This window comes from Mustela nivalis (assembly GCF_964662115.1).
Source record: "Mustela nivalis genome assembly, chromosome: 16".
Classification (NCBI taxonomy): Eukaryota; Metazoa; Chordata; class Mammalia; order Carnivora; family Mustelidae; genus Mustela; species Mustela nivalis.
The window spans coordinates 10,589,154-10,617,131 of record NC_139035.1 but is presented as its reverse complement, the minus strand read 5'-3'; the positions used below and the strand labels follow the sequence as shown (position 1 = coordinate 10,617,131).

General features: G+C 38.0%; 1 protein-coding gene across 4 annotated transcripts in view; it reads left to right on the top strand.

The window, feature by feature from the left end:
- Nucleotides 1-27,978, top strand: part of SMYD3 (SET and MYND domain containing 3) — a 781,274-nt gene that overhangs the window by 152,205 nt on the left and 601,091 nt on the right. For all 4 annotated transcript variants that reach the window (XM_082702359.1, XM_082702357.1, XM_082702360.1 and 1 more), the window contains exon 2: nucleotides 25,648-25,711. In XM_082702359.1, the coding sequence (XP_082558485.1) occupies nucleotides 25,648-25,711 (64 nt within the window). The remainder of the gene's footprint in view (nucleotides 1-25,647; nucleotides 25,712-27,978) is intronic.

Genomic DNA, 27,978 nt, shown 5'->3' with positions numbered 1-27,978 from the left:
AATTATACTGAACTTTGTAAGTGAATAAGTAAATAGGTTATATTAAGTTAAAATAAGTAAATGGATACCACACTGATACTAATTAAGAAAAGAGAAGTAGTTGTATTAATATTAGACAGAGTAGACTTTATTTTTAAAGGTTTTATTTATTTATTTGATGGAGAGAGAGGAGAGAGCACAAGCAAGGGGAGTGGCAGAGGGAGAGGGAGAAGCAGACCCTGAGATCATTGACCTGAGCTTAAAGTAGATGCTTAACCAAAGGAGCCACTCAGGTGCCCCCACCTGAGGAAATTTAAAAATGGTATTTCTACAGTATACTCAGAGCAGTTTACAATTAATCTCAAAATCAGGGAAAATTATTGGAAAATTGTAAAATATGTGGAGATTAAACAACACACTTCTAAATGACACGTAAGTCAAAGAATAAACCTTTAAGACATTAAAAAATATTTTAAATTAAACAAAAATTTGTCAGAACTTTTGGGATATAGCAAGAGCACTGATTACAGGAAAATTTATAATTTTGAACACATATTAAATATAATATATTTATTAAATATTAATACTGACATATAGCATTGAATACATATGTTAAAAGAGAAAGACATAAAAACAGTTATATGTTTTGATTTTGGGAAAGGAAGAAGTACAAATTAATTGCAGAGTAAGCAGAAAAAAAAACAGAGTTATAACGGAAACCAGTGAAATTCAAAACCAGAAATTACAATCCCAGGACCCCAGGATCATGACCTGAGCTGAAGACAGACATTTAACCAACTGATCCACCCAGGCATCCCAGTCCATGTAATTTATACAGCTGTCATCTTTGTATATTTATATAGGTATCATCTCATTTAAGACGGGAGATCATTTGCTGTGATGAGCACCATATGTTGTAAGAGATGAAACACTAAATTCTACACCTAAAACCAGTATTGGTGTGTGTTAACTAGATGGAATTTAAATAAAAACTTGGACAGAAAAAAAAACCCCAGAAATTAATAGAGAAAATCATTGAAACCAGAAGCTGTTTCTTCAAAAAGATCAATAAAATCCATAAGCCCAACCAGGCTGACTCAGAAAAAAAATGAACAAAGATACAAATTACTAATAACATAAATGAAAGAGGGGACATTACTGTGAATCCCATGAACATGAAAAGGATAATAAAGGAATACTATGAACATCTCTAAGCCCATTAATTTTATAACCTAGATGAAATGGACCAATTTCTTGAAAGAGAGAAGCTGCCAAAACACAGAGGAAGAAGTGCACATGAATGGGCTTGTATCTATTAACAAAATTGAATCAATAATTAATATTGTCCAAAACAGAAACAACCAGGCCCAGATTATTTTTCTGGCGAATTCTGTTGTGCATTTAAGGAAGAAATTAAACTTTTTTTTTTTTTTTTTTAAACAGCCTCTGCTAAGAGCAGAGGTAATACTTCTTAACTCATTCCATAAGATAAGCATTACTCTCACAACTAAAAACAGTCAAAGACATTGTAAGAGAAGAAAATTATAGACCAGTATCTGTCATGAATATAGATGTAAAAATTTTCAAGAAAATATTGAGAAACCATGCTCATAAATGTACATAAAAAATTATACAGCATAGGGGTGCCTGGGTGGCTCAGTAGGTTAAGCCTCTGCCTTCGGGCTCAGGTCATGATCCCAGAGTCCTGGGATCGAGCCCCACATCAGGTCTCTGCTCAGCAGGGAACCTGCTTCATCTTCTCTCTCTGCCTGCCTCTCTGCCTACTTGTGATCTCTATCAAATAAATTAAAAAAAAAAAAAAAAGAATTACAAGCATAGATAGCTTAGTGAGATATGACCCAGTAAGCAGTGTTGGTTCAGCATTCAAAAATCAATTAGGGTCGCCTGGGTGGTTCAGTCATTAACCGTTTGTCTCTTGATTTCAGCTCAGGTCATGACCTCATGGTCATGAGATCACACCTTGCATGGGACTCCTTGCTGGTCATGACATCTGTCTGAGATTCTCTCTCACCCCTTTCCTCTGTCCCTCCCCATACTCTTGCTCTCTTTTCCTTTCCGTAAATAAAATCTTAAAAAAGTCAATTAGAGGGCTAAAAAAGGGAAAATTACATTTGCACTTCCTTATCAAAATGCAGAAAAGTTACATGACAAAGTCTAACATTCATTCATGTTAAAAGCTATCAGTAAACCAGGAGCTTCCTCAGCTAGAAAAAGTATATCTACAAAAAGCTGTAGCTAACATACTCACTTCTCAGTTGTGGATAACTGGGGGTTTTGCAGTACATCTAAGACAAATCAAGGATGTCACCCTTTCCTTGCTCCTTTTCCACATTGTTCTGGGAATACATACCTATTGCAATAAGACAAGATAGGAAATAAAAAGTATAAACCTTTAGAAGGGAAAAGTAAAGATCTTTGTTCACAGATGACATGATCAGCTCTGTAGGACATCTGAAAGAATTGACCAAAATCTCTTGGAACTAATAGGCAACTACGTTGCAGGATACAAAGTTGATGTACACAACTTAGTTACTTTTCTACATATCAGGAATTATTTTTTAAAAAGAATTTATGTATTGAGAGAGAGAGAAAGGATGAGAGGGGAGTGATCAAAGAGAAGCAGATTCTCCATCGAGCAGGGAGTCTGATGTGGGACTCGATCGGGGACCTCAGGATCATGTCCTGAGCCAAAGGCAGTTGCTTAACCAGCTGAGCCACTCAGGCACCCTGCATATCAGCAATTATTAAGTGGAATTTGTGAGCATTTCTTTTTGTTTTGTTTGTTTGTTTGTTTGTTTGTTTTTAAGTTGTCTTTATGCCCATTGTGGAGCCCAATGTGGGGCTTGAACTCAAGATCCTGAGATCAAGAGTCAGACACTCAAGTGACTGAGCCACCCAGGGCCCCAGTAAGTGGAATTCAGAAATTAAAATCCCAATACTATTTTTATTAGCACGCTTCCATAAAATTGTTAGGTATAAATCTAACAAAATGTGTGTATCTATTTGAAGAAAACTACAAAACTTTGTTGAGTGAAATGAAAAATGAATAATATAAGTGGGAAGAAATTCCATGTTCTAAGGATAAGAAGAGTCAATATTGTGGAGATGTCACTTCTTCCCAGGTTGATCTATTAATTCAATTCAGTAGCAGTCAGAACCCCAGTAAGTTATTTTGTGGATATCAATAAACTGATTCTAAGGTTTAGAGATACAAAAGATCCAGGATGCCTTATTGGGGAATTGCACAGGTGGAGGACTGACACCATCCAACTTCAAGACTCAATATAATATAGCAATTAAGTCAGTGTATTATTGGCAAAATAATAGATGAATGGATCACTGCGGTAGAGTTGGGAGCCCTGAAATAGATTCGCATGAATAGTCAGCTGCTCTTTTACAGAGGGACAAAGGCAATATAGTGGAGCATAGATAGTCTTCTCAACAAATTGTGCTGCAACAATTGGACTTCCCAGAGCAAAAAGGGAATGTTCTAAACACAGTCCTTATAGCTTCTAAAATAGTTAGCTGAAAATGGACAATAGATGTATGTGTAAAACAAGACTGTAGGACTCCTCTTAGATAGCTGGGGAGTAAACCTACAATACCAGTGGCATGATTAAATGAAACACATACTTGATAAGCTGGACCTCATCAAAATTTTAAAAATCTGTTTTGCATAAAATGTGAAGGGAATGAGAAGATGAAACTGGCTGGGAGAAAATATTTGCAAAATATACATATTATAGTAAGGCACTGTTACGTATAATATTCAAAGAACTCTTAAATTTAGCAATACAAAAACAACCCAATTAAGAAAAAGATAAAGATCTTAACAGACATCTCATCAAAGAAGATAATTCAGATGTCAAATAAGCATATGACAAGATACTCTGATATCATATACAGATTAAAATGACAATGGAATACACTATGTATGCAGTAGAATGGCCAAGATCCAGAATATTGACAGCATTAAATTCTGGTAGGATGTGGAATTAACATAAATTCCCATTCATTGCTGGTGGGAATGCAAAATGGAACAGCCAGTTTGGAAGACAGTTTGGCAGTTTCTTACAAAACTAATTATAGTTTTACCATATCATCCAGCAGCCATGCTCCTTTATATTTACTCAAAGGAGTTAGATACTTCTATTCATGGAAAAATCTGCTATGGATGTTCAAAGCATCTGTTTCATAATTTTCAAAACTTGGAAGAAACCGAGATATCCATGGGTCACCTAGGTGGCACAGTTGGTTAAGCGCCTGACTCTTGGTTTTGGCTTAAGCCTTGATCTCAGAGTCTGCCTGAGATTCTCTTTTCTGCCCCTCCTGCTTGTGTGCTCTCTCCCTTTCTATATCTCTCTCTCTCAAATGAGGAAGTATTTTCAAAAAAGAAGAAGAAACCAAGAAAAAGAAGAAGAAACCACCTTCAGAAGGTGAACGGAGAAATAAATTCTGGTACCTCTGGAGCGTGGAATATTACTCAGCGCTGAAAAGAAATGAGCTATCAAGCAATGAAAAGTCATGGAGGTACCTTACATGCTTATCACTAAGTGCAAGAAGACAACCTGAAAGGCTAGCTAGTATGATTCCAACTAGATCACATTCTGAAAAAGACTCAGCTTGGAGACAGAAGAAAAGATTAGTAGACACCATGAGTTGGGTTATGGGGAGGGATGAATCGGCAGAGCAGAGGATTTCTAGTGCTGTGAAAATACTGTGTATCATACTAGAATGATGGATACGTATCATTATACATTTTTAGACCTATAGTTTATACAGCACCAGGAGTGAACTCTAATGTAAACTGTGGACTTTGGAGGATTTTGATGTAGTATTGTAGGTTCATCAGTTGTGACTGATAGAGCACTGTGGGGAGGCATGCTGATAATGGGGAAGGCTACGAATGTGGGGTGGCTGCAGGGATATATGGGCACTTTCCTTGTATTCCTCTCAGTTTTGCTGTGAACCTAAATCTGCTCTCAAAACAGTTACAGAAAATAATTTAAGAATCAATACAATACATGCATCCTGGGGGGCAAAAATCTGAAAGATAATTATCCCTTAGGATATTTTTCCTGAGTATTTCTATATTATAATATTGCTCCAAAATAGATACGTTATTTTCTAGTGTATCTAGATGAAAATATTTTATATGAGATGCGTGTATAGTGAAAGCAAGCCATACATTTTCCATCTTCAGTCTTTTTTTTTTTTAAGATTTTATTTATTTATTTGACAGATCACAAGTAGGCAGAGGCAGGCAGAGAGAGAGAGGGGAGCAGGCTTCCCACCGAGCAGAGAGCCCAATGTGGGACTCCATCCCAGGACCTTGGGATCATGACCTGAGCTGAAGGCAGAGGCTTTAACCCACTGAGCCACCCAGGCGCCCCTCAGTCTTTCTTTTTGACTTCACCCTCTTTATCAGGTCTTCTATGAAACAGCTGCCGGCAACCCAAGTGTTTCCTCTCAGACACTAATCACACCCATTGTTCCAGATGACTTACTTTTATTTAATGTCTTCATCTTCTCCATAACCATAGATATTTTTCCGTATCTCTCACTTTCCTCTTTGTATATTGTAGATACCAAGAGTAGAATAAAAGCTGACATGCTTGTAATGTGCATGACAGAGTAATACAAACAAAGGTGCTGGTATTTACTGTGGCTAAGAAGACGAGCAGGGTTTTGGTGGTAGTTTTTTCTGTAAGTTCTGTTAGATAAAGCAAGCAGGTGGGGAAGAAAAGAGGGGAATGAGAGGCTTATGGGTGTGGACCAGCCGCTGGTGTTTATGTCCAGTGGTCCTTCTTTGATTGAACTGGATCCTGATCTTTCACAAACCCTTCCACTTGAATGATTTGTCGTTGAGGAGACAAAATGAATGGTGATGGTGCTTTGACATATGAAGATGACAATATTATGCCTCAAGGTTTGTTAAGTCTTTCCTCCATGACTTGTGATACATGTTTGCAAGATACTCAGTGATAAATGAGGGTTGGTTGTGGGTTAGTAATTGGTGTGTGCGTGTGTACAATGCTGTATGGTCTGTCTTATAAATATGATCATTAGACGGAGTTAAGTGAATCATTCATCCGCTTACTAAATACTGAGCAGGTGATTTGTGCTTTACCTTGTGTTAGCTGCTGCTGGAGTAAAGACAGGGTTGGGGATGAGGTAAAGAGCACATGAGTACGCCGCTAGATGTAACGCAGTGAAGTAGCCACCCAGCGAGTGGAGGACTCCGTCACATCTTTATTCAGTTTATCCTGTAAGTTTCAGCATTTGGGGATGTCAGAACTCATGGCAGCTACGTCTTTGGCAAGGCTGATGTACTTTGGAAAAATCCTTATAAAATGCATCTTAAAAGGTTTTTCTATTTTTACTTGCCACTTTCCTTTCAGAATTGCTCTGTTGAGAGGAAGATGTGACCTTAAAAATCAATTTGAAGTTTTTCAGAGTAGTAACTTATTAAGGAAATGGTAATTGTTTTGCTTGCTGTCTGTGGTCTTGGGGCCACAAGTGCACCGCGTTCATAACTTTCTAATTCCCTTTTACTTTTATCTTTGCTTGTCTCTCCTCTCATCACGAATCTTTCTCTTATACCCAATAGCATCTTTGTAGTCAGTCTCTCCTTTTAGTCTGTTTTTTTTTTTTTTAAGATTTTATTTATTTATTTGAACAAAAGAGATACAGCAAGAGAGGGAACACAAGCAGGGGAAGTATGAGAGGGAGAAGCAGGCTTCCCGCTGAGCAGGGAGCCTGACATGGGGCTTGATCCCAGGACCCTGGGATCGTGACCTGAGCTGAAGGGAGACCCTTAATGACTGAGCCACCCAGGTGCCCCATAGTCTGGGTATTTTTAATGCCTTCTGTTCTGGGGTTATAGTATCACCTTTAGTAGTCATCATTTTTTTATATTGCATGCTTCATTAAAACCTTAGACGTTTTGAACTTGGAGCTTCATGTTGGTGAAATAAATTAGACTTTCCTTTACCACTGTTTTTTCAAACAGACTTATATAAAATGACAGCTACCAATTTTTAAATTAATTAGGTTCATTACAATTCAACACTTTTCTTTGACTGTTGTGAGGTAATATTGTATGCATATATATGTGTGTGTTTATGTGTATATGTGCTGCCGAAGCGAGCACTGTGTGAGTTTATGTGTATATTGTCCTAGTTTTCCAAATCAGGGGTCAGTCATCTTGATACTCTGACCATCTTCTAAAAAGCAGCATCCTGACAGCTTTCATTTCATGTGATTTGTTAGATTTTGCTGCCTACCATCTCAGGGATAATATATTTTTAAACCAAAGAGGCTTCATATCCCGAATAATTGCCTCTAATTCAGTTTTAAGGTAAGGCTATTTTTTGTAGGTGAGACCAGTACTTTTTTACCTTTAATGAAATACAAATTGCTTCGAGGTCTTAGTGAGACGCAGATTCTGAATTCAGTTGGTTTGGTGTGTGGTCGACCTCCCAGATGAAGCTAGGCTGCTTGTGAAGTCCACGGTACCTTCAGTCATTTTGGGAGGGGGACATTCTCAGGAGGGCTCCTTTCAGTGATTGTTTGAATCTCCTCTCTCATTCAGATCCTTTCCCTGGTGGTAGATCATGCCATGAAGACAGAGGCTGCTTCGCTGATGGCTTTGGTATTTTTCCTGCCTGTAAGGCTCTTTTGCCTTCCCTCTGCTGGCTTCCAGGGAAAGGAGAGGGAGGAGGGACTCCTCACTTGGGGAGACGTTGGACCCATTTTCTGAGTTGCTTATTTAACTCTCCTGTGGTCTACGAATGCTAGGAACTTTATTTGTTTTATGATCTAAGTAGAGGCAAATTTTAGTTTTAGCTTGGAAATACAGTTTAGGCATGAGAAGTGGAAATAAAATTTCTAACAATCTAATAACGTTAAGTGTAACAGAAACAGTGCTATTTAAAAGAATACTTTAGTAAATTTTTTGCAAAAGTGAATATATGCATTTCTTTTTTTTTTAAATGACATTTACTCTCTAATTTTCATTTTTGGTAGATGATGTTTCTCAGTGTTAGCTTTTAAAAAAAATGATTATTCTATGGGGTGTCTAGATGGCATAGTAGGTTAAGTATCTGACTCTTGATTTCGGCTCAGGTCTGTTATGCCCCCCACCCCACCAAAATGGGTCTTGATTAAAGGAGGGAGACTGATATAAAGTGAAGGTCGAGCAAAGCTTTATTTCGCGCCAAGCATCAAGAATCAAACCCTGACAGGGCTGCACCTCTTACAGAGAGGGGCCACATTTCTCTGTTTCACAGACTAGCTTATTTATTTATTTATTTATTTTAATTTATTTTCAGCATAACAGTATTCATTGTTTTTGCACCAAACCCAGTGCTCCATGTCCTCTCCAATACCCACCACCTGGTACCCCAACCTCCCACCCCCGCCCCTTCAAAACCCTCAGATTGTTTTTCAGAGTCCATAGTCTCTCAATTATCATATGGTTTCACTTATTTGTGGAGCATAACAAATAGCATGGAGGACAAGGGGAGATGGAGAGGAGAAGGGAGTTGAGGGAAATTGGAAGGGGAGGTGAACCATGAGAGACTATGGACTCTAAACCACAGACTAGCTTTTAAGGGCAAAGGCCATGCGGTTGGGCCTGGCCACGCACAGGTAGCCAATGAGATTGTAACACACACAGGAAACTCCACAGTGATGCTATGTGACCAATTGAATTACAGTTTACCCTATGGTAGACATTTGAACTAGCTTGTCACACCTTGGTTAGAATTGGCACCCAAAAGGCTCCCAAAGGGTGGGGCCCATACTCCTTGGTAGCTAGGGAGACCAAGCTGTGCAACCCCCCACTGATCAGATGTCTCCACCTGGCCTGACCCACCCTTGTATTTGAACTTTGTTACCTGGGGCTGGTTTTTGGGACTTGTTTTTAAGTCAGTCAGTCCCCTGGGGGAAGGGGAGCAGGGATAGTTTAAGGGTTAAACAACAAGGTTATTGTTTAACCTTAATGGTCCTTACAAGGTCGTGATCCAGGGTTGTGATCTAAGGGTTGTGATGGAGCCCTGTTGGCCTGACTCCTGAGCTCAGAGTCTGCTTAAGACTATCTCCTGGGGCGCCTGGGTGGCTCGGAGGGTTTGCTCTGCCTTCTTGTGATCTGTCAAATAAATAAGTAAAATCTTAAAAAAAAAAAAAAAAAGACTATCTCTGCCCCAATGCCTCGCTCTCTCTCTTACATAAATAATTTTTTTAAAAAAGGAAATGATCTTTGTGTATATATTTTCACTTATGAACTTCTTTTATAAAATTGGAAATAAGCTGTATGAATAAACAGATGGGGAAAGCATGGTGTACACCTTTTTTTCCCCTAACACATTCAATCTGTGTGTAGTATGTGTGATTACCAGGTTAGAGTTTTGAGTTTGCTCTTTTTTTTTTTTTTTTTTAAAGATTTTATTTATTTATCAGGGGGTGGGGGGAGAGCACAGGCAGACAGAATAGCAGGCAGAGGGAGAAGCAGGCTCCCCGCTGAGCAAGGAGCCCGATGTGGGACTTGATCCCAGGACACTGGGATCATGACCTGAGCCGAAGGCAGCTGCTTAACCAACTGAGCCACCCAGGCGTCCCTTGAGTTTGCTCTTAAACTAAGGATTTCTAACGTAAAATTTTGAAAACTGTTGTATTTGTTGGGATAGTTATCTGAATGAAGGTAGAGACCATGTTACTTTTAATTTTGAGATACAAGGTGTAAGAACCACAGAGAGCTATCCTTAGAGCAGTCTATCAAGAGATAACTGTTAGATAAACTCTCTTAGGAGAGAACCAATTTTGAAAAATTTGCTGTGGTTTTCTTTTTTTTTTACAGTTCTCAAGCATTACTGGTCTTGGAGGTCTAGTTGAAAGTACTTTTTATATGTAAATTCAGTTACTCATTTCATAAACATTTATTCACTGTGTAGGATGTGCAAGGCACTGTCGGAGACACTCATGGCTGATGCATCCCACTTTCCAGGAAGTCTTTAGTGCATGTGTCAGGCAGTCTGGGTTCACTGGTTTTCCTTAACGTATGAGAAAATCTTTAAGTCTTCTATTTAACTTTTGATTGCAATTTGTGTATGGTGCTCTGCACAAAAGCACTGACAGACTTGGGCTCTCTCTTCCACTTTCTGTCACCAGCCTGTGTCTTTAATCTCTTCAGTGCTCTCCTGGGTTAATTTTATCGTCTGTATCTGTTAATGTTGTTAAAACAATTTAAATGAGTTATTCAATATATCTTCATTTGTATTAAGCATATCCTGGGTTCACTGACTCTTCCAAGGCTTTCATCCTTGATGAAATGAAGAAATGTATTGATTCAGATTTCATTTAAACCATTTATTTACTTATTTATTTATTTAAGATTTTATTTATTTATTTGACAGACAGAGATCACAAGTAGGCAGAGAGGCAGGCAGAGAGAGAGGGGAAGGGAAGCAGGCTCCCCGCTGAGCAGAGAGCCCGATGCGGGGCTCGATCCCAGGACTCTGAGACCCGTGACCTGAGCCGAAGGCAAAGGCTTAACCCATTGAGCCACCCAGGTGCCCTAAACCTTTTATTTTAATAGAGAGCCTTTCTTGGGACTCCCTAAGTCTTTTTTCTGAGTATTCCTGTTTATGTCAGATAAAATCTGTTCAGTTCCTTAGTAGCCATGTAGGGAGATGGTAAGAGAAATGTCTCAGGAAGTGTGAAGGGTGGTACAGGCTTTACCTACATTTCTAGAAGGGTCTGTGAGCCCTGAGGCATCAGAGATTGGAATCTCTCCTTGTGAGACCTCGCCATTGTGGGCAAGTCCCACTGCTCTCTTTGTAATGGAAGCAAAGGGCTCTATTCACCTTAGAAGTAGAGTTTTCTTTGCCCAACATTCTTTGTTCTTCTCAGACATTAGAATAGAACTGAAGTAATCGGAGGGATATAGCCATCTCTTGGTTATCTTTTTGCGAGGCAACAGCTTTATTGAGATATAAATCATATGCTATGTGGTTTATATGTTTAAAGTAAGCAGTTCAGTGATTTTTACTATATTCACGGAGTTGTGAAACTATTACTGTTGTAATTTTTTTTTTTAAGATTTTATTTTTTTTATTTGACAGAGACACAGCAAGAGAGGCAACACAAGCTGGGGTGTGGGAGAAGGGAGAAGCAGGCTTCCCGCTGATCATGGAGCTTGATGCGGGGCTCCATCCCAGCACCCTGGGATCATGACCTGAGCCGAGGGTAGACGCCCAACAACTGAGCCATCCAGGTGCTCCCACAGTTAATCCCCCCCCCCCGCCCCGCGCAATTAATTCTTATACATTTCCATCACCATGAGAAAAATTCTGAACCCATTAGAGGCACTTCTCGTTTATCTCAGTTAAACTTGTTTCCACTCCAGCCCTGGGCAACTAGTCTACTTTCTTTCTCTATGGGTATGTCCGTTCTGGATGTTTCATGTCAGCAGAGTTAAATAATGTGTGATTTCTTTTGCAACCGGCTTCTTTCATTTAGCATAACGTTTTCACTGTTCATCCATGTTGTAGCATGTGTCAATGCTTCATTTTTTATGACTGAATAATAGTTCAGTGCTCGCATATGCTACCTTTTATTTACCCGTTTATCAGTTGGTGGACATTGGAGTCTTTTCACTTCTTTGGTATGAACATTCATGCACGCATTTTTTTTTACCTTTTTAATAATTTTAATTAATATTTTAATGAGTGATTAGTAATTAGTGATTTAATTAGTGATTAGTGATTTCTTTACATTCAGACTCACTCTTTCTTTCTTTGTCATTATTCCTGGTTTAATTCTTGGTGAGGTGAATATCCATCCAACACCTGGCCTCTTTACCCCAATTTAGCTGCCTCTTCTTATGGCCATACCATACCCTAAGACCGGTGATCACCAATACGTATTACTTCTGCTGCCTCAGTTTATGACTCTCCATCTGCTACTGTCTTACAGGTATCTAGCACAAGAGCTAATGCCATGTAATAGATGCTTAGGAAGCATTATGGCTGTTTCTGCTCGTCTGCTTCTGTTGTAGCATCTACTGTCCTTGAAGGCAAGAACTGTGTCTTTTGTTCCATATTTATCCAAAACTATGACAGTCCATGGTATAAAAAGTCTGGTGATTTTCTGGGTGCAGTGAAATGAAGAACAGCAACAACAGGAAGAATGTAGCATCCAAAAGAACTTTGTATTAGAAAAAAAGAGAATTAACATTTACATTTTAAAAGAACACATAATTTTTAAAAACCATTTGAGTAATGACATTTCAAAAATATTTTTTCTCATTTTCTCATATAGATGTTATAATTTATTGCCATTGGTATTCTTTTAGTTTTGTCAAGGTTGATCAGTGAAAAATTTGGCTTCTGAAGATTATTGTAAATGAGCTATAACAAGGAAATTACTTTTTAGTAAAATGGCTTAGTTTACCTACAAAGAGTTAATTATCCTTACTCTCTTGTGCTGAATACTTTTTCCTACCAGCCTAATGTTGGGAGGGGGAACTTGATGCAGTATGGTTTGCTTAGCCTTTCCTGTGATCTGTGTAGAAAAATAAAAACATTCAGTGCAGCCTTATTATATCTCATTCTTTTTTTCTTTTGAAATAAGAGAAAAATTTATAGAAATTTTGTAGTATTTGGATGCAGGTGTTAACTTTCTGGAACATTTAAAACTTATGTTGACCAACAGTTTTCCCAAAAACACAAAGGTTTTTTTGTCCGCCAGGAAAGACAAGTTTCAGTGTTAAATTGTATTTGTGTTTGGTTGCTTCTAATAAGCTAAGAAGTAGTTACCATTTAATTATATACATGAATATTTCAGTAAATAACTTGTACTGTTTCTGTACTTTGATCCCCAAATTTAAAGTTAGCTATATGAAGAACTTGAAAACAACTGGGAAAAAAAGGTTTATAAAATTCTGAATTTCTAGAATAGTTAAACTTTTAAAAACATTTCTACTCAACACTGAAGTATTTCCAAATGATAGCTAGGAACTTCTTTTGAGAGTTTACTATTAAAAAAATCTCTTAAAGGAATAATAATAATGTGATGATAAGAAGACTAATACTTAATTAGCACTTTCTATGAACCAAGCAGAATGTTAATAGTTTTACTTGTGTTACTTAATTCTCATTACAGCCAAGTGATGTTGGTACTATTAATATTCTCACTCTCATTTGGTGGTTTAGAGAGATTAAATTGCTCAGTGTCACACAACCACTAGGTGATAAACTAGGATTCAATTCCAGGCCCTAGAATTCCAGTGTTAATGATTTACTGTATTATATTTTCTTATAGTGCCTAGTTGAGAAATATATACAGGCACAGTCTGAGAAATTAGTTTACAAAGTATGCATCCAGCAAAAGATAAAACTTAATAATTTATTAAAAAATAAATTGAGTTTAATCTCTTAAAAAGACAGCCTAGTAGAAAATGGGCAGATAATATGAACAGGTAATTCATAGAAGAGAAACCTTAAATGGTGAATGAACTTGAATAGGCTGCCCAGACTCTTGACGGCTTATCAGGAGCATGCCTAATAAAAACACAGTGAGATGGGGGGCCTCTGGGTGGCGCTGTGGGTTCAGCCTCTGACAACTCCTGGTTTCAGCTCTGTGATTTCAGAATGGTGAGATGGAACCTCCTGCCTGGCTCTGTGCTCAAGCATGGGGTCTGCTGCTTTCAACTTCTGACTCCGTTCTTTCTTTCTCTCTCAAATAAATAACTAAATCTTTACTAAGAAAAAAAACCACAGTGAGATATAATATTCCACGTCATTCAGACTGGCAGAAAGTAAAATGACTGACATTTTGAAGGGTTTACAGGACATAGAATTAAGGGTACTCTTAAACTGCTTAGGAGTGTAAAATTCCTGCAACTACTCTGGAGACCCATTTGTCAAAATGCAAAACCTTCACGATGTGCCTTTGTACAACTTGAGCCATTCCTCTTCTAGGAAAATGTACTCTAAAGCCGTGGAAGTCAGAGTGGGCTCCCCAAGGTCCTTGCAGGGGATCTGGAAGATGAATGCTATTTTTATAATGATATTATGTCATTACTTGCATTTTTAAGTCTCATTCCATCACTAGGGTATGCAGTGGAATTTTCTAGAAGTAATATGTCATGTGATTATTCAACAGAAACAGAAGTGAGAATCTAGCTGTCTTCTGTTAAGCCAGGCATTAAAGAGATTTTTAAAAATGCAAAATAGTACTACTCTCCTCACTAAATTTTGTTTCAGAAAATCTTTTTTATAGAAATACATTATTTATGTCAACATATAATGGATTATTAAATGTATTAGTAAATATTTAAAAAATTTATTGGTTTTACTCTCTAATTCAGTAAATACTTATAGCTATACAAATACAAATATTTATAACTATAACCTGCATAAATAGAACTTCTTTATGGTCTTTTAGTTTTTTAAATCCCAAATGAGGGGGAAAAAATCCCAAATGAGATCAAAGAGTTTTGAAAATCATTGCATAATACAAGTTTCATTGTAGTATTGTTTATAATTGTACATTTCTAACTTCCATTTTGGTGCATTGTCATAGTTTCTCCTGTTTTTCTATGTAGGCCTTCTCAATGTTCCAAATTCTGGTATTTATCTTACCTTTCTATACTTACTCCAAGCAAAATTTCTATTCCAAAAATCTCACCTAAGTGTTTGGAGAAAAGCAATGTCATTATCTGATAAATGGAATCTGTGAGGTTGGTAGTTGGGGCCATGGGAGAACCTGGTATTGGCCATACCACTTGGTCCCTTTAGGAGGACCACAGATACTTAAAAATCTCCTGCACTGACCCATTAATTCTCATTGCGTGGTTGTCAGCTAATGGTCACGCTATACAAGTCTTTATGAGTTTATTATTAATTACAATGCGTTAGCAGGTGTAACATTTAATCCTGTGTGTTTTACGGACTCTGAAGATTTTTTAAAATTTGAGATTAAGTCAGCACAGTCCACTTTCTTCTTTTATTTATTTGTTTTATTTATTTGAGAGTGTGCAAATATGCCAGCTGGGGGATGGGCACAGGTAGAGGGAGGGAATCCTTACGCAGACTCCCTGTTGAGTGAGGAGCCCATCGTGCAGCTGAATCTCTAGACCATGAGATCATAACCTGAGCCGAGATCAAGGATACTGAACCGAATGAGCCACCCGGGTGCCCCATCTACTTTCTTTATAAACTTAAAGTTTCATTTTGTTCTCCAAAGACAGAATGAGTTATTTGAGATTTCATTACACTTATTTCCTAGACTACTTGAGGAAATTTGTAGTTAAAAGTTAAAGCAATATACTTAATTATAAAATATAAGGGCAAATTTTTAAAGCAGGCAGAAGGAGAAGATGCTTCAGGGCCTCTGAAATGAATAGATTAATATAATTAGATAGTGAATTTGGCTTTTGGTTTTCTCACTGTTAACGCTAAAGTAGATTCATGGTCTTGTTAAGTTTCGTTTAAAATTATTTACTTATTGGGGCGCCTGGGTGGCTCAGTGGGTTAAAGCCTCTGCCTTTGGCTCAGGTCATGATCCCAGGGTCCTGGGATCGAGCCCCGCATCGGACTCTCTGCTCGGCAGGGAGCCTGCTTCCTCCTTCTCTCTCTCTGCCTGCCTCTCAGCCTACTTGTAATCTCTGCCTGTCAAATAAATAAATAAAATTTAAAAAAAAATAAAATTATTTACTTATTTGAGAGAGAGTGAAAGTGAGAGAGATCACAGACAGGACCCTGAGATCCTAACCTGAGCCAAAGGCAGATGTTTAACTGACTGAACCACCTAGGCACTCCTAAGTTTCATTTTTTAATTAGAGGAAGATACAGAGAATTTCTCCTTTGTGACAAACTATTTCCTGGTATTGAAATTAAGTTGACCATTTTTTACCAGTTTAAACATTTAGATCATAAAATATTACCATTTTTTGCCAGTTTGAACATTTAGATCATAGAATATTGTTGAAAATTTTGATCCAGTATTCTTATACATCTTTGCAATTCTACCCATGGCATTTTGATTTTTGTGTATATGCTGGGCGATATTTATACTAGCAAGGCTTGTGTACTTAAAGGATTCCTGATTTTACTCTTTGGATGAAATCAGATCTTTTTCTAAATTTCTCAAATTTTCATTATTTTGGATTTCTGGAAGACTTGTGGAAATTGAATACATCTCTTAGACTTACCAGAGTTATGTTACTACACCGAGCCTCAAGAGGTTTCCTATGTAGGATCATGGGTGTTGTTACTAGAACAGATTCCTTTTCAGCATTGCAGTTTGGTCATAAATTTCTTCTGTACTCATGTGCTTTGCCTAAAAAACAGCTGTAAGTCACCAGTTTTTAAACATAAAGAGGGCCCGGCACACATAATACTGAATTTTGTAGAGAAACATTATGAAATGAGGAAAGCTTAAGTCTGTACTCTTGTAGAGATGTTAATTTTCTCTTTAACTTGTGGTGGTCATTGCCTTGCGTCAAGGAAACAAAATGCGAGGAGTCATAACTGACTTTTAATTTTGGTGAAGATGTAACAGTCCTCTCTGATTGTCATTTCCTCAAATGAAACTTTCCTAAAATGTCTTTAACTTCTTGAATCAGAGCACTCAAGTTGATCATTCTGATCCCATTAAAAATAATGGTAATAGAAATTTTAGTGAGTGGAGACTAAACAGTGAAACACTTACGATGCAGGTCAAAATTTGGAATCAGAGCCAAGTAAAAAGTGGTACTAGTATAGTGTCTGTGGGCATGCACGGAGAATACCAGATTTGTCCCACCTGTGGGTTTTGCTTCTTTAGCAATCATAGGAGAGGTGTATAAGAAACTCTTTGTGGAAAGGGCATAGAGATAGACAAAATTAACTCGAGCACTCTGAAAATATTTCTCTCAGCACCTCAGTTTTAACTCTGTGCTGCATGGTTTACTTGGCACAGTGGGAGCAGGCACTTTGGGCAGATGATCTCAGGTAGTCACAGTTTTATGAGTTGTTTCTTATTCCCATTTTATAGAGAGGAAGTTGAGGGTAAGGGAAGTTGCAAGGTTACAGGGCTGGTAGGGAGTGGGCTTAGTCCATTAGTCCCTTGGGGCTACTCTAACAAAATGTCAGACAAGGTAGCTTTTAAGCCCCAGAAGTTTATTTCTCAGAGTTCGGAAGTTGGGAAGTCCAAGCTCAAGGTGCCACATGGTCCAGTTCTGGTAAAGGCTTTCTTCCTGCTTCATAGCAGGGACCTTCTCTCTGTGTCCTTACTTGGTGGAAGGGGCGAGGGAGCTCTTTGGGCTTGCTTTTTAAGAACAATAATTCTAGGGCCCCGGGTGGCTCAGTCAGTCAATCATCTGTCTTTGGCTTGGGTCATTCTCTCAGGATCCTGGGATTGAGTTCCATGTTGGGCTCCTTGCTCAGTGGGGAGTCTGCTTCTCCTTCTCCCTCTGTTCTTTCCACCTGCATGTTCTCTCTTGGTCTCTCAAATAAGTAAAATCTTAAAAAAAAGAAAAGAACTCTAATTCCATTTATGAAGACTACCCTGATAACCTAAGTACCTCCCAAAGGTCGTACCTCCTTATCCTGTCACCTTGGAGGGTTAAGATTTCAACTCCTGTATGTTGGTGATGACACATTCAGACCATAGCACTTATAGTGCCTATTTTGAGCTCTGGATTGCTCAAACATTCTCCTTTTAGGTAATGGGGACTTCCCTTTTCTATAAGAACAGCCCTGTTGTTCTCTCTTAGTCGCTCTGTATCAGAATATGACTTTTCCTTCATCTCAACTCAGGTCCTATAGTCAGTGCTGCTTCTCAAAACTTGGTTTTATCTTGTGGCTTGTTTTGCAAGTGGTATGTATTGATCTGTCCTTGTTAATTTTAAGTTCTTGGAGCATGACTGTTGTGCCCTCTCTGCATTTATCAACACAGGACTTTGCAGGGTGCTGTCCACAGGGTGGCCTGTCACTGAACACTTGTTGAATTAACAGTTGAAGTTTCTGTACATCAGGTAACACTGTCGCCCCCAAGTACAATAAGTAGCTTTAATTTAGGAGCCAGAAAAGAGTGGGAAGGGAAATACCCAAATCAGATGGTCTCTCTTGACTAATTTGGCTCAGATACTTTGCTGTGCTTTTTCTATAAGTGCTAATATGGGTTCCAGTTGTTCGTGTTTTGCCCAGGAAGGTATAGTGCCTGTGGATCATAGATTCATTTTTTTCCCCTGAAATATTAACCATACTTTGAATGTTAGAAATTTGAAATAAAGGGATAAGTGATGTAGAAACATGAATCCAAACCAATTCTGCCTTCCTGTATTAGGAGTCTGTGTTATTTTGACTGCATCTGCTATTTTGTATTAAAAATTATTTGAAGGGCACCTGGGTAGCTCAGTAGGTTAAGCATCTGCATTTGCCTCAGATCATGATCCCTGGGTCCTCGAATCGAGCCCATTGTGGAGCCAGTGTAGGCTTCCTGTTCAGCAGGGAGTCTGCTTCTCCCTGTCCCTCTGTCTCCCCCCCTGCTTGTGCTCTTTCTCACTCACTCTCTCTCAAATCAATCAATCAATCAATCTTTTAAAAAACCTATTTGATAGTTAATGGATTTTGGATCTGGTCCTCTTTAATTTTAAAAGAAGCCTTTGGGCCCTATACCAACAAAATTACCATCTGGAAACAAAAATGGAAGTTTTTTTTTTCTGTATTATTATGAATATTTATGCCAGAGGAGCTCTGTATGTTTAGCACTTTGCAGTGTATTTTCTTTGGTCAGAGTAAAAGTAATTGTACTATGCTTGGATAGAATGGCTTGACTTTATTTGGGATAAGCTCCTTTTTATGGTGGAGAATTTCATTTGCTTTAGAAATTTCCATGGGGAAACAGCCAAATCCTCAGGTACCTGACATTAACATTTTTAATGAGTCAGGATTCTGAGCTTGTAATGATATGTACAAACATAAAAATTCTCTTATTTGTTTATTTATTTTTTAAAAGGATTTTATTTATTTATTTGACAAACAGAGATCACAAGTAGTCAGAGAGGCAGGCAGAGAGAGAGGAGGAAACAGGCTTCCCGCGGAGCAGAGAACCTGATGCGGGGCTTGATCCTAGGACCCTGAAATCATGATCTGAGCTGAAGGCAGAGGCCTCAACCCACTGAGCCACGCAGGTGCCCCCCCCCCTTTTTAACATAAAAATTCCTTTTTTTTTTTAAAGATTTTATTTATTTATTTATTTATTTATTTATTTGACAGAGAGAAATCACAAGTAGGCAGAGAAGCAGGTGGGGGGGGGGCGGGGGGCGGGGAGCAGGCTCCCTGCTGAGCAGGACCGTGAGATCATGACCCAAGCTGAAAGCAGAGGCTTTAACCCACTGAGCCACCCAGGCTCCCCTAAACATAAAAATTCTTTAAAGAAATATTATTTTTGTGGTATCTTTGTTTTAAAACACATTTAGGCTTCATTCACTTAGTTATTTTGGTTTTTGCCTTTTCAAAAAAGGGAGCTCTTTACTTTTAAGACAGTCCGTATTCCTCATATTCCATGGAGAATCTAATATCTTAATTGTGTGAAGGAATATTTTCATAGAAATTGTTATCAGAGAATCTTTCTTAAGCCTTGTATTGGGGTACTCACTCCATCAGACTTCCCATGGTCAACCCTCTTTCTTTAGCAAGTGTAATTGATGCAGGCTCTACCTAATGAGCTCTGTTCTTTTTCTTAGCTCACATTTCTTCTCAAAGGTCATAATGATCAGTCACAAGCTAAATTTCGGTCCTTGAAAAAGCACAGAGGTGTTCAAAAGATTTCTGGGCACAGATCTTCAGCTCAGAAGAAGAGGTGCAAAAACATACAGTAGGCTCTGGTTTGCTTCTGATTGTACAGGGCTGTGCTCTGTCTGGATGAGTTTCTTTGGAGGGCAGGAGGGTTGCCAAGCTTTCTTGTGGTTCCTGAGCCTTTGCCTGAGCCAGACTGGCCAATAGTGAGTGTATAGGTGGCGGATGAAAGAGAGATTCTCTGCGAGGCACACTGGGAGACTTCCAGGGGATCAAGACATATTGCCTGTGTACTAAGCATACGATTTATGAATGTGTTGTGATACGTTGTTTCCTCTACACAAAGTTTAAAATGGATTTGGCAGGTGCCAGCCCTAGCTGGGAATTTGAGTCACTAGAATTTGTTTTCTGTATCCTTTCCAGGAAAATTCTTTTTCTTTTCCTGGCATCTGTCCATATTAATTTAGGGCAGAGTTTTAATCTGGGATACTTTCCCTTGCTGATAACCAAGGACAGAGAGACAGTCCCTTAAATACTACCCCAATTATTATGATTTGAAGGAGCCAGTCTTTTTCTCTTTAATTTTTTTTTTTAAGAGACCGTGGTTTCTGTTGTATTCATATATAACTTCTTAATTTGTATACTGGACAAACAAATAATTTTGCTCTGTTTTCATTTCCTTTCCACATTTCTGTTGCCTTTGCTGTTGGCGAAACTCATTATGGCCCAGCCTTTACTTGGAAGAGAGAACTTAACTTGTTTTGCTCAGTGAACCACACTATCTGGAACTACTGAGCAACTTAAGAATTTTTTGTGATTTGACACTGTTCTATACCATATCACAGTTTGCATGAATAAGTGATAGTGGATTCCTTTTTGCTGTTTTGGTAGGTAGAGCTAAAGATAACACTGATTTAGGTGTAAAGTAATTTTAATACCTTCTTTTGGGGGGATAGAATATAATTTATCTCTTAAGCGGAGAGGGCGAAAGAGGTTAAAAAAAACTAATCATTTCCTCTTACTGATACACTGCTAACCTACTTCCTTATATTGCTTTTTTTCCCTTTTTTTTTCAGATTTTATTTATTTATTTGAGAGAGGAAAGCATGAGTGGTGGGAACAGACAGATTGCTTTTTGTTCACAAAGTCCATTTGGACTTGGAGCTAATCATTTTGCAAGCAGGATGTTTCTGCAATCTGTGAAAATTCTGTATTCATTACTTCTCTGTGCCTCGGAGACCACTATAATTTGCCTTAGACTGTGCACAACTTTTGTCATCTTCAAATATAGTTTATATTTGTTGGGTGTACAAGAGAAGCAGAACCAAATCATTTTGAGTATTGGAAGGAAACTCATTTAACTCATTCTCCTTTGCAGTGCTGGAATTTGCTTCATGGCATGCTCTGCTCCGAACCTTATCCCTGAGAGAGAAGCAGTATCTTTACCAAGGCTCAGTGGGATTCTAATCAAACACATAACTTTTTTCTTGGATTCAGTTGACATTTTTTTTTGAAACTTGAGAACTTAAATTTGTTTAGTTCTTTGATATGTAAAAGTAACTCAGAACATTTAAATAACTCACGTTAAGGAGTTTCTTCACACATCACAATAATGATTAAATTATTTAGGTACTTAGACTAATTTTGGTATTTACTGTGCTGACATTCTGTGTTAAAATTCATTAAAGCTGTTGGTAGCTATGGGAGGGAGAGGATACAGTTTGATGTGCTAACTTGTTCACTGACCTTCTGAGGTATCTTGCTTCTGCTCATTAATTTTTAAAATTGAGAAGAAACACTTCATACGTCTGGGGCTTTTAATTTGCAAAAGAAATTGCCTCTGAATAACTAAAACCAGAAAGAGGGAGATGAGGGAAAATCTGAGGAACCAGGTCTGAGGAAGATAGCATTCTGGGGGACCCCAGTGATTCCTCCTCAGGAACGTTCCTGTCCAAAGCATCCTCTCCCCTTTTGGCTACCTGTTCTTAGGTGGGCTGGACACACTGGGTATCTTTCGGCGCACTGGGGCTTCTTTTGTTTTCAGGGTTATTGGGAACCCAGCTGCACCCCACCCCCAATATATTGATTTAAGTCTTAGATCTGGTAGTGGTTTCCCCTGCACGTTCTTAGTTTGGGTTTTTGGGGGGGTGTTTCTGAGGATAGAGAATGATACTCATGTTTGCTATCTTACTTGCACTGTCATTTTTTTATGGGGAGAGTTAAGGAGATTCGAAAATTGTACCACTGCTGCCATTTCGTCAGAATTCTCTTCGTTTCTTTTTCAGTCTCTTGAATCTTGAGTTCCATTGCATTTTGTTATTTATTTTGTAATTTATTCCATTTTGTTATTAATCTTCCTTCTATGTAATCTTTTAAGATGTTTGTTCATGTTGTCTGTTCTCTCTGTGTTCTGTTTCGTTTTGTGGATTTGGATCATTTCCTTTCCTTCCTTTTCTGCAGTTTTTACATTAAAATTCCTTTTTTGCATGTTTAGCTCATTGATTTTCAGGTTTTCTTCTTCTTTTAAAAAGATTTATTTATTTATTTGAGAGAGGAAGGGGTGGGGGAGGAATAGAAGGAGAGGGAAAGAGATCGCGCTGAGCATGGAGGCCCCACACAGGGCTTGATCCCATGACCCTGAGATCATGACTCAAACTGAAATCAGGAGTTGGACACTTAACCAGTTGAGCCACCCAGATGCCCCTCAGTTTTGACTCTGTAAGGATGATGTTTGCTTTATCTCATAAGTTTTGATTTTTTTTTTCATTATTAAATCTCATATTTTTGGGACACCTGGATGGCTCAGTTAGTAGAAGGTAAGACTCTTGATCTTAGGACTGTGAGTTTGTTCTCCATGTCGTGTGTGGAGCCTATTTAACAAAAAATACATATTTTCTAATTTTATGATCATTCTTATTTGATCCTTAAATTCCATAAAAACATGCTTTTATATTTTCATGCATATATTTCTCTGGGTTTCTTTTTGTTACTCATTTCTAACTTAATTCCTATATGATTGGAAAAAATGAACTATATGGTGTTGATTCTTTGGGATTTTGGGGATTTACTCTGTGGTCTACTTTCTGGGCAGCTTTTTTTTTTTTTTAAGATTTTATTTATCTATTGACACAGAGAGAGGGAGATCACAAGTAGGCAGAGAAGTAGGCAAAGAGAGAGAGAGGGGGAAGCAGGCTACCCTGCTGAGCCGAGAGCCTGATGTGGGGCTCGATCCTCGGACCCTGAGATCATGACCTGAGCCGAAGGCAGAGGCTTAGCCCACTGAGCCACCCAGGCACCCTCTGGGCACTTTCTGGAAATGATCAGTGGGTGCTTAAAAGAAGTATCTGAGTATACTTCATGTATCAGGTATAAGGTTGTGTGTACTGCATGAGATCAAGTAAGTTACTGAGTTCCTTCTTTATCTGCTTGGTCTGTGAATTCCTGAAAAAACTTTATATCTCTCTATAGGTATAACCAGTACTGTTGGTACTTACTGTACTCCAGGCACTATTTTAAGGGCCTTACATATATTAGCTTACTGTGTTGGCCATTCTTCCTTCAAATCTGTTGCTTGTTCTTTATATATTTTGAGACAGGATATATTTGCCACTAGGTACCTACCCCTGGGGATTGGAGTCTCTTATCATTGAGGATTGACCTTATTCATCTCTAACAAAATCTTTAACTATAAAATCCTTTTTTTATCTGAAATTGATGTGGTTACACAGGCTTTTTCTCTTAATATTTGCCTGGCATACTGTTTTTATCCTCCTCTGTATGTCCTTTTGTTTGAAGTTTGTAAAATAAACATAGACAGCTTATGGATGGATTTTTTTTTTTTTAAAGATTTTATTTATTTATTTGACAGAGAAATCACAAGTAGGCAGAGAGGCAGGCAGAGAGAGAGAGAGAGAGGAGGAAGCAGGCTCCCTGCCGAGCAAAGAGCCCGATGCGGAACTCGATCCTAGGACCCTGAGATCATGACCTGAGCCGAAGGCAGCGGCTTAACCACTGAGCCACCCAGGCGCCCCTGGATGGATTTTTTTTAATGGTTTATTTATTTTGGGGGGAGAGAGAGAGCATGAGTGGGAGGGACAGATGGAGAGAGAGAATCAGAAGCAGACTCTGTGCTGAGTGCAGTCTGACCTAGCCCTGGATCGCACGACTCTGAGATCACAACTGAGCCCAAACCAAGAGTCGTTTGTTTAACCAGCTTCACGGCCTAGGTGTCCCGTGGTGGATTTTGTTTGTATCCAGTTTTATCCAAGAGCAGTAATATGGTGTGATGGTCAAAGCAAGAACTTGAATGCCAGATTGCTTGATTTGGATTGTCGCCTGGGGTGTATATTGATATGTGACAGCTACAATTCTATACTTCGGGTTGGGAGGCATTTTGGCTTTACTTAGATTTTAACTACCCCCACCCCGCCCCTCGCCCCAGTTTTATGTTCTGTGTCTGACTCTCCCTGTCCCAGAAGTGAAGTACCTGATATGTTTAGGTTCCAGTTATCTTTGGGATTCTCTTCTTTCCCTTTCAGAATCCTTGCCACCTTCTTTGCACTTCTCTTTACTTTTTATCTCTTGAAAATGAATTGAAGTGTCCTTAAAGTCATCATAATAAGACTGTTTACTTTTAGGACTGTGTGAAAGTAAGTGTAAATCATAGATGTAAAAATCTGTGACGAGTACCCCACCCATTAGACGTGCTTAGAACAATTTGTTCTTGTTTTCTCATTAATATTAACATTACACTTTGACTTTTAGGGCTCTTGGGTACCCTCTGTTTATCCACAGGGCTTCCTGCCTTTTGTTTGTCACTATTAATTTTATCATCACATTTATTCTTTTTATTTTATAATTCAACTTGTTCTTCATTTTTCCTTTTTTATTATACAGGTGATTTAAGGGGATGTAACTTTTGAGCATCTCAATTCAGCATGTGTAAAGTAGTAACTGGATTTAATGAAATTTTAAGATCATTTTCCAGAAGGAGTACACTCATAATTAAACTATATGGTAAGACTTAGATAGTTTTTCCATCCGAAGAGTATGGAATACTTCAACTAGTTGATGGGACTGGATTCTGTATTTCATATGGAGAGTTTAAAGTCTCTCTGTACTAAAGTTTGGTCTCAATGGGACCAAAAAGGTCCCATTGATTTTAATTTATTTTTTTTATTTGAACGAACATTAATGGTCGTGATGATACAGAACAGTGTGAATGTGCTTAATGCCATTTGTTAAAAAACAAAATTCAACTGAGTAAAGTGTAAAGATCTTACTAGCTTTGTTCAGTGGGTCATGATTTGGGCAGTGTCTGATGTAGCAGACAGAAAGTGGCCCTGAGATGCTGTACAAAATGAAAGACGTGTATAGGCAGAAGAGAGTTGGAACAGGAAAATTATACTAGGTGAAAGAGTGCGTCACTTTCCTTAGGGGAAAGCTGGGGTCTACCAAGAAGATTACCTAACTAGTAATACCTGATTGACTGGTTGTAAGATTTCTTTTTTGGGGGCGCCAACATTGTAGTTAAGTTTAGGGGCTTAGAAAAAGCGACTCCACTGTGGGCCTTGAGTTCTCTTTTTTAACACACTGAAGTATATACTTAAAAATATTTAAAGTGGTAAATATTATGTTATATATATTCACCACAATTTAAAAAAAGACCGTCAGCGGTTATGTCCGTGTCTCACATTGAAGAGGAAAGAAGATGTTCATCAACATGAAAATCTAGTCTTTCGGGAGCATGCGGATGGTGTGAGGACAGCGTATCGGCATCAGCATGCTGATTTATGTTTCTTTCTTCAAATATGGTTCTCACTCATTTCCTAATGTGAATTTTTTTTTTTTTTTTAAACAGGAAGGAAAAACTGATGCGATGTTCTCAATGCCGAGTTGCAAAATACTGTAGTGCTAAGTGTCAGGTAAGAATGTTCAGCTACAGGGGTTCCTGGGTGGCTCATCTGGCTCAAGTCATGATCTCAGGGTCTTGAGGTCGATCCCTGTGTTGGGCTCCCAGCTCAGTGCGGAGCCTGCTTGTCCCCATCTTTCTGTTCCTCACTCCATGCTCTGGCTCTCTCTTTCACTTTCTCTCTCTGAAATAAATAAATAAAATGTTCATCTCTCTAGAATTGAAACCTTCAAGTTCTCTGCTCTTCTTTTGTGTTCCATTATGCCCATTGGCCTATTTCTGCTTCTTTACAGTCTTTGATTTATTTTAACTTATTTTCCTTTAATTTAAAAATTATTGATGTATATGGTAAAATATCATTTCTATGATATCTATCTATATATATAAATATGTAATATCCATGTATCAGGAAGAAAATTGTTAACTCATCTCTTTTTGTCCTCTTGACCTCAGTTCCATTGTCCAGAGATATCTAGTTTCTTGTATCTTTGCAGAATTTTTTCCTTCTAACACATTCACATATTTATACTCTTTGTTTAGAAAAACAGAGATGGGTTATTCTTATATACCTAAATTCTCCTTTTCATTTTAGAACCTTCTAGAGGAACTTCTGATGTCATCCCACTGATTCTTTTACATGAATGCACCACAGTTGTTACTTCTTCGTTAATGAATCCTTAACCTTTTTTTCAGTATTTGGTATTGTCAGTAATGGACCAAGCATCTTTTGGTGCACATTTCTGCACACCTTCACAAATTAATTGTAGGATAAATTCTCCCCAGCTATACTGATGAGTAAAAGGATACGTGATTTTGAATTTTTAAAGATAGTACCAAATTGCCTTCCAAGAGTAATTTACGACAACTGACAGAGTCTGTGAGAGTACCGTTGTTAATGTCTTTGAAATTCTTTAAGGGGTGTATAATTAAAATTCAACATCACCTTTTCTTCTAACCTTATGATTAATCATTTCATAAGAAATGTAATTATGCTGTAATGAATTGCATCATAATAAAAAGTGCTAATTGGAGGTTTTGTGTCTGTGTCACTTGCTCTCACCCTTCCACACCCATCCTTTTTGTTTCTCATTTTGGGGTGTGTGTGTCTGTGTGTGTGTCTATGCAGACACCTTTTTCCTTTTTTTCACATCTAGGCCGTGCTCTCTGAGGGAGTTTTGCTCTCTCGCTTTCTCCTTTGAAAATAATTTCTTATAGAAGTCAGAAACCTAAACATACAAATTAATCAGAGGACCCAAGTTCTAATGACTATTAATAAGTCATTAGCTTGTTAAATTATTCCAAAGAAAGCATGAAAACTCTTTGGGCCTCAGTTTCCTAATCTGTACTACTGAGAAGAGCTAATATTTATGAGATATCTACTGTGTATCAAGTACTATTTTATTCTGTTTACTCTTACTTGAATCTTGGGAGTTTACTACGATTGCGCCCATTTTACCAATCAGGGGACTGAGCTACAGAATTGGAAGTAAAGTGCCAAATATCCTATACCGAATAGGCCCTGGAATTTGGATCCAGAGTTCTAATTTCACTTCTAAGCCCAAATTTTATTTTTATTCTAACATTCTGATTAGTTGTAGCTTTCTGTTTCCTATTGTATTCACATTTTTCATGGATTTTGTTTTGTTTTTAATAAGGGTGCAACCCTATCCCAAGGAACACAAAACAAAAAATACTAAAATAGAAGGTTCCAAGTAACACTTTCCTAATAATAATAGGGAATGTGAAAAAATTGGATTATTTTTGCCTCATTTTATAAAGCAAAAGTTCTGTCACAGAACGATACCAGATTTATGTAAGATCATTAGTAATAAGGAAAAGCAAATTATGAAAACAAAGCCATGCTTTTTCCTACAAGATAAATTCTTGGTAGACTATTTTATGGTGATGTTATCTATCTTATTCATGTGAAACTGAAATTTGTTACAAGGAGCTTCAAATTAAGAAGAATATATCTAGAGCCAACAAATTACATATATCTTCTGGATGACCTTCTTTCCAGTTTCTATGAGCTAAACATTTACTTTTATTTTCCCCTTTTTTTATGAATGTTTTTTTCCTCCAATGCTGCTTTCTCCTCCTTTGTAGTATACTCAAGGAAAAAAAAAACCCATTATCTGATTAGAATGTGTTGAGGGAGTTTGGTGGGTTTGGGTATGTCATTTTGATTCATTGTGGTGCTTGTACTTTGACCACATATATTAGCTGTTTACTGTAGCATCAATAATAATGTCATCATCAGATATACTGTAGAAAGTAATG